Source organism: Agelaius tricolor, unplaced genomic scaffold (genome assembly GCF_023055355.1).
Source record: "Agelaius tricolor isolate 1412-34295 unplaced genomic scaffold, bAgeTri1.0.p SCAF_1, whole genome shotgun sequence".
In the NCBI taxonomy this organism is placed as follows: Eukaryota; Metazoa; Chordata; class Aves; order Passeriformes; family Icteridae; genus Agelaius; species Agelaius tricolor.
Genome location: NW_027269261.1, coordinates 45,950,293 through 45,971,041, shown reverse-complemented (window position 1 = coordinate 45,971,041; position 20,749 = coordinate 45,950,293). Strand labels below are relative to the sequence as shown.

The 20,749-nt window shown below is 34.6% G+C and overlaps 1 protein-coding gene across 6 annotated transcripts in view; it reads right to left on the bottom strand.

The window, feature by feature from the left end:
- Nucleotides 1-20,749, bottom strand: part of RYR2 (ryanodine receptor 2) — a 385,403-nt gene that overhangs the window by 185,205 nt on the left and 179,449 nt on the right. For all 6 annotated transcript variants that reach the window (XM_071432561.1, XM_071432585.1, XM_071432571.1 and 3 more), the window contains 6 exons: nucleotides 15,954-16,028; nucleotides 12,830-12,986; nucleotides 5,909-6,073; nucleotides 4,736-4,857; nucleotides 2,608-2,791; nucleotides 1,795-1,930 (listed from right to left, as the gene is read on the bottom strand). In XM_071432561.1, the coding sequence (XP_071288662.1) occupies nucleotides 1,795-1,930; nucleotides 2,608-2,791; nucleotides 4,736-4,857; nucleotides 5,909-6,073; nucleotides 12,830-12,986; nucleotides 15,954-16,028 (839 nt within the window). The remainder of the gene's footprint in view (nucleotides 1-1,794; nucleotides 1,931-2,607; nucleotides 2,792-4,735; nucleotides 4,858-5,908; nucleotides 6,074-12,829; nucleotides 12,987-15,953; nucleotides 16,029-20,749) is intronic.

The window sequence follows — 20,749 nt, the reverse complement described above, 5'->3', positions numbered from 1 at the left end:
TATATCTTGTAAGTCTCTATCAGCAAAGAGGAAGAGCAATGTTGGAGCACTGACAGTTCTGTAAACTGGCAGTTTCCTCACCAGTTTTCTGATGAGGAAAATGAAAACCTAATAACAAAACAAACAAAATCCATTTTATTGCTGTATTATATAATAGAAAAAAATATGCACCCTGTAATCTTATACCTTTGAGTAATCATGACCACAGTTATTTGAAAATACTTGGAAATCATAAGGGGAACATCTTGTTAAAACACACAGACCAGAACTAAGGAACACCTGTTTCTGACAGTGACTTTTTTATTGGTTATAGCAAGCCACATAATCTCACTGTGCTTCAGGTAGGAACATAAAATGAAGGCAGTAACAGTTCAGTGCTTAACACACCATTAAATTTAACTTCATTAATAGCAACGAGACACAGATAGTTTCATAAATGCTGCTCAGCACAAGTTTGTGAAAGTTTAGTATTCATTGGTTAAAGCTATGCATTAAATGAGGCACACAGACACTTTAAACTGCAAACAAAAAATACAGTTGCTTTTCTTATTGCCTACTACTCCAAACAAGACCTGCATTCAGTTTGAAAGAAATAAAAACCACGATGTGGTCAGTCAGACATTAACATCACATCACTGCATATACTCTTGCACATTCTTTTGTAATGCAAAGTACAAGTTCACAGTGAATGTAAGTATTTGTAATAGAGAATGGACAGATGCTTTAGTAGACATATGTCCATTATTTCTAATTGAAAGACAGTAGACTTAGATTGAATATAAGGAAGTATCTTTTGGCAATCAGGGTGGCTGGCCTAGCTGATCTTTAGAGCTCTCTTATGACCCAAACCATTCTAAGATTATATGATTTTTATGTGATAGTATCCAGTCTCAGCATCTATAAATACCTTCATTCTCATCACAGTGAAATACAACACAACGTCAATGACATGACAAAAGACATGAATTCTGGCATTACAGTTTATTGTTATTTATGTACAGACTCAAAAAACAAAGTACTGTTTTGCTGAAGCAAGACTGAGCAAGCAATATCCATTTGTCATCCATGTAATTACTGTACAGATCCAGCACTATTCAGAACAGAGCAATGTACAAATTCATCATAGCCAGATCAAAGCCAAGCTTCCTGAGCATTAGCTGCCAGAAGATAATGCAGTTAGAGAAGTAACATCAGAGGGCAGGAGGGGCACAAAGACTGGGAAGTCAACAAAAGCTTGTGTTGTCTCATCACTACAAGTCCATGGAAGCAATGGTTTGCACAAAACAGGCAGACTCCTCAGAAGGAATTTTCTAGCCTTGCCAATTGGAAATCAAGCCACTACTCTCTCCAGTCTGCATTGTGCTTAATGTAACAAGAGATTAACTGAACTGTAACAAAAAAATTCAACTCTACCCTACATCTTTGAATAACCAAACCACAGAATTTTAGACTCCATCATCTACCACCTACAGCCCAAAAGGTCATAATTTGATTTAATGGAGATGCTCACTCTCTGGACCTAGTTTGGATACTTTAAAATGTTTATAATTCTTGACACAACTTCTTTAATTGATGTCAATACACCAAATAACTACAAATTCAAAAATCTTACTTAATTTGTATTCCAAGTTTCTAAACAGTGGAAATTTTTCTGTATAGAAATGTTTATATGTTTTCTGTATAGAAAACATATGTTAATGTTTTCTGTATAGAAATTTTTCTGTATAAAGAATAATTCTTTATTCTTTACTATTTTGAGTTAAAAATATCCAAGTAATCCATAATATGTCTTACCTAGTAATTCATACAAAGAATTCAGAATAGATTTCCATGCTTCTCCAGCCTCCTTCCCAGCTACATCTGCAAAGTGAGCTGCACTGCTGTATACATTCAAGCGATCAATACATTCAAGAACAAGGTTGATCATACCCTAAAAATAAAAAAGCTTATATCATCAGAGGAAAAAAAAGTCATTTTAGATGCAAACACAAAAGATTTCAAAAATCTAAGAAAACAAAACATGAAAGACCAGATATGCAAAACTCAAGAGTATGTGCATGAAGTCAAACTACCAATCCCAACAGAAAATTTTCCTTGATGGAGGTAATAAACATCTCCCATTTAGGATGGTCAAATTAAAGCAAAAATAAACAGTATTAACGACATAATTTTAGGCAAGACTTTATTCTGTAGGACATTTAGGCATCTGACAAAGTATAGGCAACTATTATTACCAGAGAAATAACACATAATATTAAACAAAATGCTTAAAGAATGCTTAGCAAACCAAAGCACCCTTCTACATCAAGAGATTATAACAGAAAGAATTGATTCACACATAAGGAGAAAATTATGGGTAGAGTTCAAGGCACATTCTAATCTTATTAAAAAGGGAAAAAGAAGTAAGGCCATAAATGTATTTCTTCAAACATGCAGGAAAAACACCAGATCTAGAGAGATTACAAATTTAGCAAATAGTTTAACTCTTATAGGATAAAAAAACCCCACTGCAAGCATAATCCATATTAGACATCAACACTACAGATACTTGAAAGTATACTTGCAGACAATGTAGTAGAAAATCAGGAGTAAAACTGAGAGAAGTACCTCTTCTTGGAAGAGGTTCTGGCGATTCTTCAGTGCTCGGAGCCTGTTTTGTTTGTTTTCATGCTCCAAATGTTCATCAGGGGGGTGAAAGTAGCCAATCAAGTCCTGAAGGCTCAGACTGACTGACTCAATTGGCAAATCAATGGTGGAAGACTTCACTTTCTTGCTGAGAGAATCAAGGCCCCTGCAAGAAGATGCAAACTCTCCTGAGAATTGAAAATAATTTACTTTATCATTCAAACTATTTATTTAAAAGCAAAGTTTGCTTAGATGCCTAAGCTCACTTTCTTTCAGCAACTTGTCAAAAATTCTTCATATCTGCCCATTCTCCATTTAACAACCTAGTCTTTCTTTCCCAAACAAAATGTGAAAGCATGAAAAATGTTATTTCTGGTAATATTTTTTCAAATCCAAAAAACTCATTTTAATATCCTACCTAAAGATGTAGCAGTTTCAGAGGCAGAGCAAAAAATGAAGAGAAGTTTGTAAACCAGTACAAAACATCATGAAACTGGAATGGATGCAAGTTAAAAAGACCAGTCCTGCGGTGCTGTAGAGGGTCCAGGCTGCCCACGGAGGCTTTCAAACACATCTCTAACCTGGTAACCTGTTTTTAAGGCCTTTTCAGTATGGAAAGATGAAGCACTTGTACACACACTACCTCAGCACTTCATTAGCATTTTTGTTTCCCTGATATCCAATTCAAGCTTAGCCTTGCTGAAGTCTATGAACATTCTCTCTTAGAAGTAAAGGGCTGACTATTGTCATCCAGGTTGCACCTGCCCCTTGCTCAGCTGAATCCCTTTGCAAATAATGCAAAGTTGCAAAAGGATAGCTACAAAAGTTACCTTTAAAACTTAATTTTTTTATTGTGAGCATGTTATCTAAAGCACAATTTTTCTACTGACTTCAGTAGGAAGAACTGGAGCATACACATAAAAGAATAATTTTCATCCTCTTCAATTGAGCTTTTTCTTCTTGAAGTAACATCCTGCCAAAACTAAACTGCTAAACACTGCCTTGGACTCCCTGTGCACTCCACAAAAGTCTCCACTGTAATTTAGCAATATCTTGATTTGTAAACCTTATCATTAAATTGCCTTTCTCTATCTTTATCTTTTATAGCATTCTTAGAAGCTTCTATGAAGGTGTATTATTTACAAAATGACCTACGGCTTACATTTCCTTTGTATTTCAAATGTCATACTGTAGACAATTCTCCTGACAGGTGATTTTGTCCTGTTTTTTTTAAGTACCTTGTTATATGTTTTTCAACAAATTGATATGTCTGGGTCTTTGTCTGTGCCCTTATTTAGAACATGTTTGCTTCAGGTCACCATCTCCCACATTGTGTTTTTCTTGTGGCAAATGAGTTTTTATGAAATTCTTATCATTCCATACAGTCTTACTGCATATCATTCTTTTTCTAATGTAAGCTACACTGATGAAAGGGCCTTTCATCAATTACTGAAATCACAAGCATTTGAGAATTAGCATTTTATCAGCATTATTTAGGAATAGGAAGATAAATGCAAATTGCATACATCTGACAGGATTTTTAAGTGGCTAATCACTATAAAATTTTCATGTTTCAAAATATTAAAGAAACAAGTAGCATTAAAAAGGAACAAATAAGCAAAGTGTAATCTGCTGGTAGAAAGAAGGTGTGATTTTAAATAAAACTTCTCCTTGATACTATGAATTTCTTCAGTATATTTGTGTTTTTACAGATCTGCAGTTACACAGCTATCTCACTCTTCCAGGTTTTTCAAGGAAGATCACCTTTAAAAACCTTTAGAAAAGAAAAAGCTAATTTATGCACCACATGACTTAAAGCAAATTTTGGCAGGGAAAAACCTCTTTATGGTTTGTTTGTATTTTCAGTATGTTTATGCATTTAAATTAAGATTGAGCAATAAATTAATTTTAGAAGATAGAGAAAAAAAATTGAATAGTATCTGCTGAAGTGCTCATCTGCTGATAACACAAAGAATTGACATAAAGTCCAGTTTGAGAAGCATTGATCTATTTTTTCTGAAGGATAAATTGTTCCCTGTTGTGTTAATGGCAACTTTGAATAAAACTAAATAGAAAAAAAAGTGATGAACAGATCATTTTAAAAACACACCTTATGAACCTGTTGAAAAGGAAGACTGTACTACGGATGACACGTGCTGTACGGGATTCCTCATTCTGAGATCTGGACAGTGTTAAACCATCATCCATGTGCCCTTCATGGTGCATTATTGCCTGGAAACAAAAGCAAGAAGCAGTCACTGCAAAATGAGAGATTAAATAAGAAGTCTGAAAACTCATATAGGAAGGCAGGCTAGGAAATTATGAAGTCACATAAAAAAAAAACAAACCAATTTTATTAAAAACAGATAATTCCATGGTTTAGTTTCTCATGTCCAAGAACACACCTGTACTGAGCCAGCAGGTTCAGTGCCATAATAATTTCAAAGTTACAGCTTTTGCAAACAACATGCTTTGTTTAAAAAAAAAACAACTGAGGGGTTTTTGTTTGCTCTTTGCCTTTATCAACACTAAAAGCACTTCCCTTACAGAGCAGCAAATCCCTAAAGCAGAAAAGGTCACAACAGATATTCTTTACTGGTCCTGATTTCTAAGGGTGCCACTGGTCTTTTCTGATCATGCTTTGAGTCATTTCCAATAACTTACAGGTTTTTCATGTCTAGTTATCATGGCTCTAATGGACTAGATAGCTCAATCCATTCCACATAAATATTTTAAACTTCTGTATAGTTCTGCTACCTAAAATAGACATGGAAAACACTACAGTGTTAAGTTGCAAAAGAATCTTTTCCCTACTTTATGATGCTGAGCTAGCATACAGCTTGGCTGTGATTATTCTATAAAGAAATCTCTCAGGACTCAAGACTTGAACATTCTAGCCCAAAAGGTAATACACTTACAATGTGAAAAAAAATATACTTTCAACTAAAAGCCTCCTCAATCCAAGCTACACTGAAGAGAATCTTAGCATATTCTATACATTGTTACTAATATTTTAGTTTGAAATCAAATATATCGAGATTTATCATTATTTCTGAGATAATGTTAACACACAGCCTTCTTCAGGTCTTGAGTTTGAGAATTTAGTACACCACTTAACTTTTCAATATGTGACTGGAAAACCCCAGTCTTTCATCTGGCAAGCATGCTTAAAATACTTGAAATTCAGAAATTAGCTGGTTCAGGTAGCTTCCTTCACTTCCCAACCCCCCAGCCCCCACCCATCCTATGAGTAAATGAAATATATTCCTGTTTACAGCCTTACCTTTCGCTGCAGAGAACCCATCCTTACAGACTTTGCATCAGCAGACTGGTACGTGAGCCACAAGCCTGTATCTACATGTTGTATGAAGCATATTGAATCCCCATACTTTATTTCAGGTGCTCCCATTCCATCCACCTCCTTTCTTGTCCCTATGTCCAACTTTTCCTGATGAAGAAAAAAATGTATACATGAACAATAACCAATGTGTTAATATTTGCATAAAAAATTAAATATTAGAAAATTATCCAGAACAGGACCTGAAAGAATATTTGAGATCATTCTTCAAAGATATTACTAAAAAAAAAAATAGGAAAGTGTAACTTTTAGACTTTAAAGACAAAGAGAAATATCATGAAAAAACCTAGCCTGTTAAACTCGAAAGGCTGTGTGTATTCATTTCACCTGCACAGGAAAGAATTAGGATCATAATTGATAGTACATGATATTATTGAAACATAAGAGCTTGCAAAACAACCCCAGACACATTGACTCCCCTTAGATGTACAAGGGGATGTACAAGATGTACAATCTCCACAAACTTTTCTTGAGCATTTGTGGTTTTTCCCAGCCTGGAAAAGATGAGCTCCATCCAACAATCACTGAGAGATGGCCTTTAACCTGTCACTGCCCAACAATGGGCTCAGTACTTCCTGAAAAAAGCAATCCGTTTCTGCATGATTGGCCTGCAAACTATTAATGGCATGACAGCACATCATTCCAGCTAGTGTCCTGTAGAGACAGAAGTTGTTTCAGGAGAGGAAATGCAGTACCCCAAACAGCTTTTTGCTTAATTCTCCTAAGCAAAAACTACTTCTGAACAGACTTGTATGGACATACAGCCCACACATCCTGCTTCCTGGCAGATCATCCATTTAATCTCTCCAAAAACAAAGTTCAACTGGCAGATTTACCTTCTTGGCTGTACATTCTGTATGCAACATAAACCCCTTAACCAGGTACAGCTTCAACATTCTGGGCTTCTCCTGATCAGCAGGAGACGACAAGCATCTTCCTGCAGCTACTCAGAGTAACATTACAAATAGTGTGAAAAAAACAACTTCTTGTTCTACCTGTCTACCATCAGGATAGACCAGAAAAGTGATTACTTCATAAACATTTACCCCTGACAATGCGGGAAGACAGTTTCACATAAAAGTTAAGAAAGATTGGGGTTTGTATATGTTGTCACCTTATTGCAGGGGTTCTATACTGTTGTCACCCATTGCAAAATTTTCATACCTTCTTGGCATCTCTCCCAGGCAGCTCCTCAGAGCACTGACTCTTCTTCACAAAGCAACCAACTGACTCCAGTTCCCTTCTCAACCAACCAACCCACTCTTTTATAGCACTCTTCTTCTCATGGGTTACAGCTGTGGCCTGTTGAAGTCAGGCCTGTTCCTAGTCTCTGATAATTGGCCAGGCTGCAACCCTTTAGGGGTAAGATTACTTTGTACACTATCTTTATTTTTCTTATATTCTCTCTCCCTACATGTATGCAAACAGACAACAATCTCTACCTTATTAAAGGTTTTTTTCAAGCATTTTTTAAGTAAAGGGAAATGTCCTGTAACTAGATTTTCAGCCTACAGTCATGAACTCATTTTGAAGCATTTGAAAAAAAAAAGTAGAATAGTATGGAGGTGAAATTCTTATTATACCTTTTCATTATATTAAATTTTCAGATATAATATAGTCGCCAATTCAGTTTATTTTCTGATTGTTTCCGGATACAGATGTTAGTTTCACTACCTAGTAAATGACTTTCAGCACTTCTTAAGTGCTGAAATTCTTATTAAAGTCTTGCCCATTGATACATTGTAGTAATTGATTTATTAATAATCTGATGCCAATATGAGTTATTGCATGCCTCTATTTCCTTATTAACCTATTATTTTCTCATATAATTTCTCTAAATGTTGTATTCAATTCTTTCAAAAGCTAGCACAAATAACCTGAATGTATTAACAGTAGGAAATGGAAAAGCTACCTATAATATGACATTGCAAACAAATTATGATGTGGGAAAAAATAAATTAGATCCTGATTTCAAGTTCCAGTTTTTTGAATTCCATTTATAGCTAGAAGATACTGTGAACATATACTGTACTTCTACATTGTAAGATTTTCTTTTTTTCAGATCTCACAATTAATTTCTTTAGTTGTGAATACAAGAAATCACAAATTTTCTCATAAAGCACTGTAAATAAGATGAGGGACTATTCATTTAACATATTTTTGCATTCTTTGTTAAAATCTGTAAGAGAAAGTGAAGGGGTTTGATACCGAAATATAAATTCAAATTAGAATTAAATTTAATTTGCATAAAAATTGCAGTGCCAACAATTTGTCAAAGAAGATCTCTGTTCTCACTGATGTATCTCTGCGTGTATGTTTAAAGCCCAGATTGAAATCAATCCCATTAAAATGAGCTCTGCAAAATAAATATAGTAGCCAGGAAAGCTATTATATAGTGTCGTAGTTGAATTACATGTAGGAGAGAAACAAAAGACTAGAGGATGATGTGGGGGCAGCAGGCATTACACCAGTCATTTGGGAGCTTCAACAAATTGAGCTTTTTGTGGGAGCGAACAGGAACCACAAATTGTTTATAAAGGGGAAGATTTGAATGGAGTGCTCAGTTCACATCAATAAACAGCAGGTAGTTGAAAAAGTACACACAATGAATCAATCTCATTAGCTACAGCACAATAGCTCATCAGTGAAAATGAGGATCTGAAAAATATCAGAAATCACCATGTTGCTAATTAGTAATGGTGCATTGGCACAGACATTACATGGTACAAGTTTCCAGCCACTCTCTTACCACATATGTAACCTGTCATTACTGAACCATCTGCTAACTCTTCCTACATTTTACAAAGAAAACCTTCAGTTTTATTTGTAATCTAGATCCATTCTCTGATGCTAGCCTTGTCTAAACAAGAATCAAAAATCTTCATTTATTACAACGGACCAAACAGCAACAAATGGGTTTTGCAACAGTCTGTAAACCATCTCAGTAATGCAAACCAAGAATGCATTGGAAATTAACAGGCTTACTGAACAATAGGCCAGATTTTCTACAGAAGGCTGTTCTCTTTATAAACAGTGTTTATTCCATGCATACAAGAGCACAAGTCAATCTTCCCACTTCTGTTTGGGGCTAAATGAACAATTTTTTAAAATTATTTCATTCTAATGTTGAAAAATTATTCTATGAAGTCTTACCTTAACCACTATTTCAGTCTAATGTTTCTGTTTAATTCCTTATAACATTCCAAAATGGATTACCTTGATTAAGGCTTGTCCTTTCAACTTTACCTCTTGTCATCCAACCTAACCCATACTCTCTGTGGTACACATTCAAGACTGGTATTTTAAGACCTCACCAACTGCAAGAAACTTATTTATGGCTGCTTTTTAATTTAATATAATTTCCATTAAATTTTAGAAGAAAAAAGATGAAAGAAAAAGCTGAAGACATAAAAATACGAGCCATAAAATTTTATTAAAATTGATGTGTTCCTGTCCACTGGAAAAGAATACAGACAGGAAAAACAGACTTGGTACAGAATGTACAAACATTACTAAATTGGTAAAATTACCTTATTTCAGTGGAGTAGTGATATTAAAACAATGTTCTTTATCAAAAAGAATCAATATTGAGTAAACGGAAGAGAAAAAAAAATCCACAAAACTTGATCTCTTTAAACAAAATGTATTAAAGGAGCCGTATGTTTGGGAAATAAATTGTATATATCTGTGGACATCCTGTGCTGAATGAAGCAGAACTACTGGAGGAAAAAAAAAAAGAAAAAAAAATTTTCTGAATTTCAGATTCTTGAAAGGCTAATATGTCACAGACATCTTTCTTAGGATTTTTCCTTGTGAGAAGCTGCAGTTTCAGCAACCAAAAGTAAACAATGGGTATCTGCTGCTGTGGAATGCAACAGGTAGACCTGTGATTGGTCTCCTGTGGATGTTGGGATTTCCTGACCACTCATGGCAGAGCTGGCTCTTGCTCTCTGTCTGAGACACAAATCTTTGTTATTCATTCTTGTCTATTCTTAGCTTAGCTAGCTTCTCAAGAAACTTTTTCCTTTCTATTTCTTTTTAGTATAGTCTTAATGTAACATATAAAATAATAAATCAAACCTTCTGATCATGGAGTCAACATTCTCGTCTCTTCTTCATCCTGAAAACTCTTGTGACCACAGTCACACTAATATATTTTGCATTTAATGATAATTATTAGGGTAATATATGATAACCAGAGAACAAAGGCTGATTACCAGAAAGAAAAATTAAGTGACTGTTAATTAAGCTCCTTAGAAAGCCCTTATCTTCTGGGTGCTCTTTGGAAACACTTTCTGATATTTTCAAGCTTTCATAAAAAAAGAAATAAAACAAAACAAACAAACAACTAAAACCCTTTAGCTTTCTAGTTCTCTTCTGGGCTACTTTTTAAACGAAGCACTGGCAAGGTACTGGCAATGTTTAAGATGATGAGCCCTTGCAAAAATAGGGTATAAAAATAAATGTTGAGCCTCTATACTTGCATGTGAATCTTCAGGTTTGCAGGTGATACATTTTCAGCAGTATCCCTGCAAACATGAAAGCTGCTTTTCATACAGAAATTGAAGTTATCTACTCACATGTTTGAAGGAACTGATTCTTTAACACTTTCCTCTCCCTTGTTTGTTTTTGCCTATTTAAAGCAAACTTGCTATTGTGCAAAAACTGAGAGCTTCACAATTCTTCCTACTTCTTTCCAGCTACTGCAAGGAAGAATTATGACTGTGGCAAGAAAAGGGATGAAATTTCAATAAGAAAGACCCAGCTACTTGAAACACCCACAGGTTTTTATGGTCTGTACTCAATAAAGATGATTAGGAGCTCCCTCTTATCCATGATTAATTTTTTTGAGTGCTAAGCACATACAACAATATAAATGAAAGTTTGGATGGTTTGTTCAAACATACTCAGAGGAAAAGAGATCCTAAATCTGCATACCTTCTTTACAGAAGCCTTTCTAGCACTCCTATAATTTGATTTTTTTTTTTTTTTTAATACTCTTTCCCAGAGAGGGAAGGCACCTAAAGTTTTTGATAGCCTAATAAAGTGAAACATGACACTCCTATAGCAAGTCCCGAGCAGGAGACTGAATCGCAGAATGGGTCAGTTGGAAAGAACCACACTGAGTCATCTGGTCCAACTTCCCTGCTTAAGCAGGGTCATTCTGAAGCATGTGACACAGAAATGCATCCAGACTCAATTCATCTTCAGCAAAAGATTTACTCCTCCTCCTCCTCTGTGGTATATCTATAATTTCCTCCAGGTAAGTCATTTGTTAAAATTAATATTGATATCCACAACATTTACATCAAATATGATCTTCCAGACTTCCAATTTCTTTGAAAATCCATATTTAAACAGAAGTATGATTATATTTGTCATGTGCTGATTAGCTTATATACCCCTCTTAAAATTCTCTCATTACTTAAAGAATTGATTACCATAACAAGTTTCTACCTGCCCCAGAGCCTTTTGTCTCTGCTCTGCTCAGCATAGGATTGGCCACTAAAAACAAAATAAATGTTAACATTTCATTTTGAGAATGGCAGAACAAAACCATTTCAAAATATAAAATCTCAAAATAATTTCAAATGAGACTTCCAAATTCAGACTGGGAAAAAAGAATAAAAAGAAGAAACTTCAAATACAACATCACCTAGTCTCCAAAGCACATGTGTATGTGCTACATAAAAAATAGAGACAAACCACCTTATCCATTTCAACAGGTGACTGACATTCTTTATTGCTAAAAATTCTGGCCTTCGAGTATTTTTTGGACTAAATAAACAATGTAATAGTATATTGTTCCACTCTTTTTGGAGCAATCCCTGCTGACAACCCATCTTAAACATCAGTGAGTGAGTTATTCTACTCCTCTTGCTTTCAAGTGTTGAAATCTATAGTAGCTGCAACAGGAAATTCCCAGTATGGTTGCACTGCATTGTCCTAAAATATTTAAGCATTTCTATGATTTTCTAATTGGTTTCAAAAAAGATATATTGTCTGGATCTCAAAATCATCACCTTAAACTAGAGGTTCTTTGTAATCAAATTGCAAAAGGCTATATGCCTTCTTTTGGGTATCTTTTCTTTTCTTATCTTTCCAAGCAGGCAAATAATTAAAATATATATATAAATTAAATGGTACGAGAAGTTATTGTATAATTCTGTTTACTGTTACTTTGTATTTTAGAAGACAGTTTTTACAATAACAAAATTATTGTTGGAAAATTTTCAGACAAAATGCTACAGATTAAAAGTATGAGAAATAAAGGATATTTAAGAATTTATTAGAGTATTATTTACCCACTACAAAAGTACTGGTTTAAACTCAAAATGCTTATTGAAGCTGTCAAAATGAGAAGTCAAACTCTGGTAACTTCATATTAGACTACAGTAAAGTATCTGCTGAGAGAAATCCTGAATTTCCCATTTAATTTCAGTAACTCACAATATTATAAGTTTTCCTATGTCAGACAGCAGATATAAACAGTGAAGCAGCAGAGAAGTTAATCAGAACAACAAATGAGAAATGAGTATACTGCTCAAAAGTGGGAAAGCAGTACAGAAAAACCTCAACCCAACCAATGAAAAAACAAGAAAACATCAAAATATAACAAGAAAAAAAAAAAGAAACCCACAAACACACAGACAGCTAACAATACATAGAGAATGTAAGGTAAAAGAAATTTTCTATTTATTCATTATACTGCACATTGGATTCTCTAATTAGTTTTTTAATTTTTAATAATTAATGCAATCACAACAAACAGAAAGTATCTTAATCTTGCTTTCTAAAGAGATTGGAATTACTACTAGTAACATCAATGCTGCACTGATTCCATACCTTGGAAGACCGAAAACAGAATGCTGTAGATTTTACATCTGCCTTCTCTTTGTCTGTAAGAAGAAGACTCTTGTCATCCAGGAGACTTAAATATTTTCCTGTTGTTATATGTCTTAGCCTGAATGGCTGTCCCCATCTAATGTGGCTTCCACTCCACCTAAGAGAGTCCATAAAGAAACATTTATTTCAATTGTTTTTTTTTTAACTACAGGCAATAATATTTTAAAGTAAAATATATTGCCAACTAGTTGCTACAAAATATAAAATTTCCATGTTGGATTATCAGCAAGAAAGTGGCTACTTCATGGTTATCCCAAATAAAACCATTCTAATAAATAATCTTAATGTCTTCTTAGCACAAGCTGTCTGTTCAGACTGAATTCCTCTTGAGAGAAGGTACAGACCGCCTACAGGAAAGGAGGCTTATGCTGTACACAAAGAGTTTAGATCTGCCAGTTCCCTCTCCAACATTTCATCTAACAGCAGCTGCCATTCTTCACTCTCCCAGAGACCTTTTAGCAGTCAGCAGATTTTAAGCACACTTTAAATGTTGTGCAAAATAAAATGCCTAAAAAAAATAAATATGATAAGTTATTAAGCAAAATATGGCCCAGGTTCTTCATATTCTATAGAAGGAAGAAAGGCAAAGCTTATCTTATCTAAGCTCCCCAAAAATTATTCACCTTAAATTACAGGTCAGAGCTTTCCAACTTCTTGCTGTAAACTGAAAATTCAGCCCTGCTGCTCTTCCTGTTTAATTCCTTGTGTAGGGGTTACTAAGGAGTATGTACTTCACAAAGGCTTTTCAGATTGGAAAACTTTCACAACTTTTTCTAGTCTTCACAGAATTTTCTTCAGTTATATATCTGCAAAAGTTTGCACTTCAGATGTATGTGAATGCTGCATTTTGGAGAGGAAACATGTATCAATTCTGTATATCTATGTATATGTTTTTGTATGTATCCACGTGGAAGTCTGAAATTCCCTTTAGCTAGTACTTACACAGGTTTAACTTAAATTCATTTTCATTTTCCCTGACACACAGATGCAGCAGGTTAAAGCACTTACCTATTTAACACCAACATCCACTTGTTTAAATGTGTCTTGAGAGTTGGCCATACTGGATGCAAAGTATGCAAAACCAATTTGGCAAACATTTTCAAAGTGCATTTTTTAAAATGCTTCTTTTTTGTAACAGGATTTATTACACTTCAGTGATTAAACTTCTAAACATTTATAGTTATTGGTTTTAGAGAGAACACAAAAATAAAAAGGTTTTTGCCCTCAACTATTTATTTTTTTTTAAATCTAGAATCTATTCTGTTTAAATTGAGGGAGCTTTGAGGTAGAAGGAAATAGAAAAGCTTGATATGTTAGAAACACATTTATCTTTTTCTGTTTTCTGCACAGCAAAGTCCATATACTCCACAAAAGGACATCTGAGTCCAGTGTTCTAGCATAACTTCTGTTTCTCCAGTCAGTAAAATGTCAGGTCATGAATCTCAGCTATTGTGTTGCCGAGTCTGGTAAATTACATCGGTTCTGCACCTTTTATATTACAGGTCATGCTGGGGAGCTGCCTTTTCTTTTGTCTGATTCAATTTTCTTTTGGCCCCAATAGCTACAGACCATAAGAAAAAAAAAAGGTAGCATAATTGAGCCATGCTTCTAGTTCATGCCTGCAGGATAGGAAAAATACCAATTCATGTGCACTTACAAAAAAGCCTTTTGAGCAGGAAGTATCTTGTGAAGCCATTTCTGGCTACTAAAAATATATTTTGCAGTGTGTGAGCATGAACTCTGCCACGTTTTGGGAAAGAAAGTAATGCTGAGCAATAGTATTTGGTGTCCCATGGCAGGGCATCCCAAGGGCATCCGTCCATGTAGACTGCCCAGGCAATTTTTTATGAGAGATCTCTAATAATGAACAGAGCTGAGGGAAAAAAAAAATTGTTCCTTTAGAAATATGCAGAACCCACAAAGCATATCTGCAGTCATTCTGGGAAGGACTACAACTGATTGAGAACTTCAGGCATGCATACACAAAGCTACAAATTTGCCTGAATATTAATGGACTGCAATACAGCAGTGAACGTATATGGCAATTAGAGTATCATACTGGAAAATAGTTTGGTGAGGGAAGTGTAGGGAGAGAGTGTTATTCTTGGGATTTTATTTGGTTCTTTTTTTTCCTGGTAAGAAAGTCCTGGTTTTTAAGAAGAAAGACAACCACTCCCTTTGTAATAATTCTTAGGACAATTCTTACAATTTCTTTCAGTCATGTATGTTCAAATGTTTACCCTTCAAGGGTTTGTATACAATGCCTGTCAAAGTGATATATATGATGGTCATAACAGAAAGCTGTCATTACTTGAACCCCCACGTAACTCCTGTACTGCTTATTAGGGAAGTAAATGCCATGGGGAAAGCAAAAAGCCAGAGATCCTTCCAGTTTCATTGTTGTCATCACTGTCTCAAGGTCCACTTTAGTCCAAAGGAAAAATCTCACTGCCCTATCACTGACATTTAATGTCATCCTATTAATAAAATGCACACAGAGAAAACAGCATCATTGGAATGTAACCTTTTCATAAGCTTCTCTGATTTAATCTCTAAAGAGCAATCATTTATTCTTCACTAGAAACTTTATCATGAGCACATATCTTAATATGATTTAAATGCAGTTTTACACTGCAATTACCTTAACAAACAAGGCACAATTCCTTACTATTACTCCAACACTTCCAATAAATCATGATTGAATTTTTTCTTTTAAATTTTTTATTTTAAAGTCTTCCAAATGACTTAAACAAGCTGGCGGAGGAGTGTCACAAGTGATTTTTATTTTAAGGAAATCAGTCCTGTTTTTGTCATTTATGTGCTAAAAATGTAAATTGTGAATTCACTGACAGCTCTAACAACTTTAAAAAATAATCAAAACACACACTCTCTCTCTAGGAACTTGTTTAATATTCAATGAAAGTCATATAAAGCATTTTAAAGGACTATTTTAGCTTTATGCATCTGGATTTATAATTATGCTTTTGATTTTATAGGATTGCTCTTACTATTCAAAAAGTGTCTTGCCAAATATCCTTCTTTTTCTGAGATAGATTTTACTTACGCAACTCTTAGAGTCTCTAGTCGCCAAAGGGAACGAGCATGAATGGACACAGCACCACCTTCATAATGGACAGTTCTGAAAACCAAGCAATGGCACAGACTAAATGTTCAGCAGAATTCATCATCATATGTGTTTGTTCTTTTAACCACATCTCTCATTTTAAGATTGTCAAAACAATTATTGAATTTGTCAGATTCAAAGGTTATTAGATTCAAAACCCAGTCTTGTCAATTAAACCTGCAGACTTGGTTATTTAAATTTTGTTTTAATTGTCCTTAGCATCCATAATTGTAACATTCATACTAACAAGGTTTATACAGCATTTGCTTAGACATTTTTCCTAGTGTTTTAAGGATAAATAATCCAGGGGAGAAAATAGTACCATTAACCTGATAATTACAACATTTCTAGATTCTAACAAAAACTGAGTATCAAGTAATGATTAAGATTTGTGAGCATTGCATGTATCTCCCAGGAAAGGTAGTGTTTTTTCAGAGCTTATACTATTAAAATAACTGCAACTTATGACACTGAATTTTGAAGATATACTTATTTAGCACTTTATTTTAATACCATAAACACCTACGATATAACAACCACAGTGACACAGTCTTCATACATCTCAGATGTTAACAGCTTCTTAGTTACAAACTTTTATATGTAATGACCTCTCAAATTCCTGGATATAACCAGAAATCTAAGTATCTCTAGAAAAACGTCAATTAAGCTAAAAAAGATATATTTTTTTTTTCCTCCATTATTCTACACACAGGTAAGTCATCTATATTAGATGGAAAACATGGTTAAGACCTATGGTAACCAAAAGCCCTGAGCAGATAACCCTGTTTTCCTTCAAAATAAACACTAAGGAAAGTGAGCATTGCCATTCTAAATTTAGGGAGCCATTCTTTGGATTGTGTCCTGCCTGTACCTATAATTCTGCCCTATGACATGGACAGAATTTAAAAGCCTAGGCCTTTCCTTTTGGGAAAATACATAAAAGAGTCACTTAAGCAAAGAAGTGATGTCACTATGCGTATCAGATCAAGCATTTCAGAGACTACCAAACAATGGCCTAGTTTTATAGATCCTGGAAGAGATAATGTTTTGAGTAAATGTTGTGAACTTCAGTCAAGATCAGGCACCACCAAAAATAGCCAGCAGCATAACTTAAGGGACTATTAATAACAAAATTGTAGGCATTCCCCATTCTTTGCTAAAAGCAATTTTTGACAACTACAGTTTTGGAATCAAGTACATACTACTTACTAGGCTTTACCTTTCAAAGTCCTCCAGTGGATATAATACAGAAGGACTGAACATTTAACACAGAGGAAAACCCAGCATTGAAAGAAATGGTTCAAAACCAAAAGAAATAAAATATGTTTCTCAGAACTGTTAAGCATACATGAAAGTATATATGTGCTAAAATTCATCTTTGAATGAACTATTATGGAAATAAACACTCCCAGACATTGTGAAAGAACAAAGATGAACCATACAAGGGCAAAAATTAGTCCAAACACAAAATAAATACATCTCATTAAAATTATAGAATCAGAAACACTGAACATTCATGACCCCAGGTATAAATAGAAACTACAGCACATGTTTCACATAGCAAGAAGTTACAGATGAATATAAATATGTACAATATTCACCCCTTGACCTTATATCCACTATTTTCTCCAAGTATTATCTCAGCCATTTGCTGCAATGGTTTGTGATGCTAGGAGCAGCTAGCAAGTATTAGCAAGTCAGTCATTTCCCTCTCACTGAAGGGAATAAAATTCAAATGCAATCTTATTTTTAATTGAAATTTACCTTTATTATTACAGTAAAATGTAATTGCTAAAGAACCTTGAACTTAGCTATTTCTCTGTTCAGATATTCTCTTTGCACTTCAGGTATTTGTTTAAATTCTTCTTCTGCAGCTAGCAGACCAAGACTAGATTTATGTGGCAATATCTCAAGAATAATAGATCAGATGTCAAGCTGGTTGGTGGGTTTGGATTGAGAGTGGGAGGATGTAGGTTGTTTGTTTGGGTAGCTTGGGTGGTGGTTGTTGGTTTTTTAAAGCTGAAACATTCTGATTACATCCTGGCTTATTTAAATATGAACTGCACTCACAAAAATGCATTTGGAATCCTTGCACTTGCATATTGCATAATATGAAATTTAATTTTATTCAGCAGTTTTCAAGTCATTCATTATATGAAAAATCAGGTGGAAGTAAAGGTCTAAATTCATAATAATGTTTCATTCCTAAGTTGGTACCTTTTTACTTTTCAGAGGTTAAGTTCTCTCTCACAATGGAAATCCCAAAGCTGTCACCAGTTTCTCAGTTTGATTATCCTTTTGAAGCTAGTTTTGGATTACATATAGTTGGGTCATTATAACACTAAAGATCTAAAAAACCTCCCGTTTTAACCTTAAAAGAATGGCTTCTCATGGATGAAGTAGTTTACTTTTACATGACTGTCTATCCAATTATTTTTTTACTTTCTTCCTTCAAAGGGGAGCTATCAGTCTTAGAATGGTCAAATAAGATGAGAAAATGGGAAAGAGATAGAAGAAATCTTAAATAAAAACATATGACCTGTTTACTAGAGGAAATAAAAATGATTCTAAGGTTGTCAGTTAGTTCCATATGAATGACCAGGTATGGCAGCAAGAGAGGGAGTAAAGGCTAAAAGACAGTAATAGAACCTTAAAGACAAAAGCCAAAGAGGCAGAAGCTGAGCCTCAGCAAAAGAACAAGTTACAGCAATCTGGAGGACGACTGAAAGAGAACTGGTGACTGGAGGGCTAGGGATAAACAATCACTAGAAGTCAGCAAAAGGAGAAGCCTGAAAACTAGAATAAAAGATGAAATGGCAAGACATTGAAAGAACAGGAAAGAAGATACATGCCACACAAAAAAAAAAACCAAGGCACAAAGCATTAGAATGGGGTGTAAGCCCTTGTGTTTTTAACTAGATACTGTCTTTTCTATAGAAAATATGATTAAAGAAAAGATGAATAAAAGATTTCTTCAATGAAGGGCGAGTCACATTGCCTTTACCATAACAGCATGCATGCTGAACATCGTCCTAAAGCAGATGCATAGGTTTATAACCCATACCATCTCAAAAGTTTTTATGCTAAGGAATTGGAAGCTCATTTTTAGGTCTTTTCATAAAAATAAATGTAGTAAATTGCTCTGAGATTGCTCAAACCAACTTCCTTAGTACTTGCTCAATATATCATTATTTGATGCGATGTACCTAATTTTTTTTTTTATATATATCCTTCTGATGACAGTCCAGTGCTGAAAAGGAAGGATGGTTCAAAACATTTCAATTTTTCTGGAAGCTGATACTAGTAGGTCATATCAGGTACTGGTACTGCTAGGTCAAATGAAACATTGCTTTTAATGACATGAAGTAATGCACAAAAATTCTCTGACTATCTAGATTTACTACAGATTTACACTGACAGGATGAAAAAAAATAAGAGAGGACACAATCTATGAGTCAGTTTTCCTCAAAGCTTGGGATACCTTGTATCTTCAGAGCCATACCCACCATATTGATTCGTGACATTTTTTTCTATTGTTTCCCATGCATTTTATCCATATATTCTACATGTATAGATTAAGGATATTAACCACCTTAATTTCAAAATAAAGTATCTATAAGCAATTCAGAACCTTTGAGACTTTTCAGTAAATTTGTATTATTAACATTCTAGTTAATTAGTTGGTATGATTAAGCCATTTTCTGGTCTGATCTATGACTGTAAGTTGAATTTAAAACACCATCCTTTTCCTGACTATGTCGTTCATCTATTTAATTTGCCTTTATCCAAACCAGAGCTGGGAGTGGACATGGCATTTTTCTCCCTGAGTCTGGGTTGGGTTGTGTGTGCAGCACCATGGACAGCGCCATGGCCCTGGCGGGACCGGGTCCTGCTCTCCCCGGCACCCTCTCAGCACTCTGGTCCAGCTCTCCAAGAGGGGATGCAGGACCAAAGAGACAGTAAACATCAAAAAAAAGCTCCATATCTGAATCTATCATCTTTAATTTCAATAATGAATTAATTACACAGGTTTAAAATAGACTACCACATGTTAACCCCCCTAGAGTACCACTATTGAATTTATATTCTTATTAAAGTATTGTTCAGCAGAGAGAGGGCAATCATTTCACCGAAACTCACTGACTACAAATGGGAATTAAATGAGGTTAAAAGAAATTAGATTAAATGACAGTTTTTTGATACTGCTGAAGTAATCTTGGTTGAAGAAACTGAAAACCCTAAGTTCCACACCAAGAAAATAATTGAACAAATCTCAGTTGCTTGGAATGAACCAGGGCAATATAAAGAACAACAGTGTACCTGGATCACACACAAATTAATAAATCCAAATAAGATGTCAAAGTTCAAATGAAAGAATTTTTTCCAGTCCTCTCAATGACAGGCAAGCCTGGTTTTAGTTTGAAAAATCAGTCATGAAGATCTCTATGTATGTTTTCAAAATAATTTTAAAAAGCACAGCCATCATTATTCAAGGCTCAAGGGTTGTTTGGGGTGCAGGGGAAATGTTATTGACTTAACACTGGTTGAAAACTTTCTGAGTTCACATTTTAGTGATAGATCATGCTCCACATATGCTGGATCCCAAATTTTCTGAGATACAACAGACCTCATTAGTGCATAATGCTGTAAGAAAAGGTGTCAGAGAATGGCATGGAAAATAAGAAAGGGATTAGCTAAGTCATACTGATTTTGACTGTCACTTTAAAAGCCTGTCC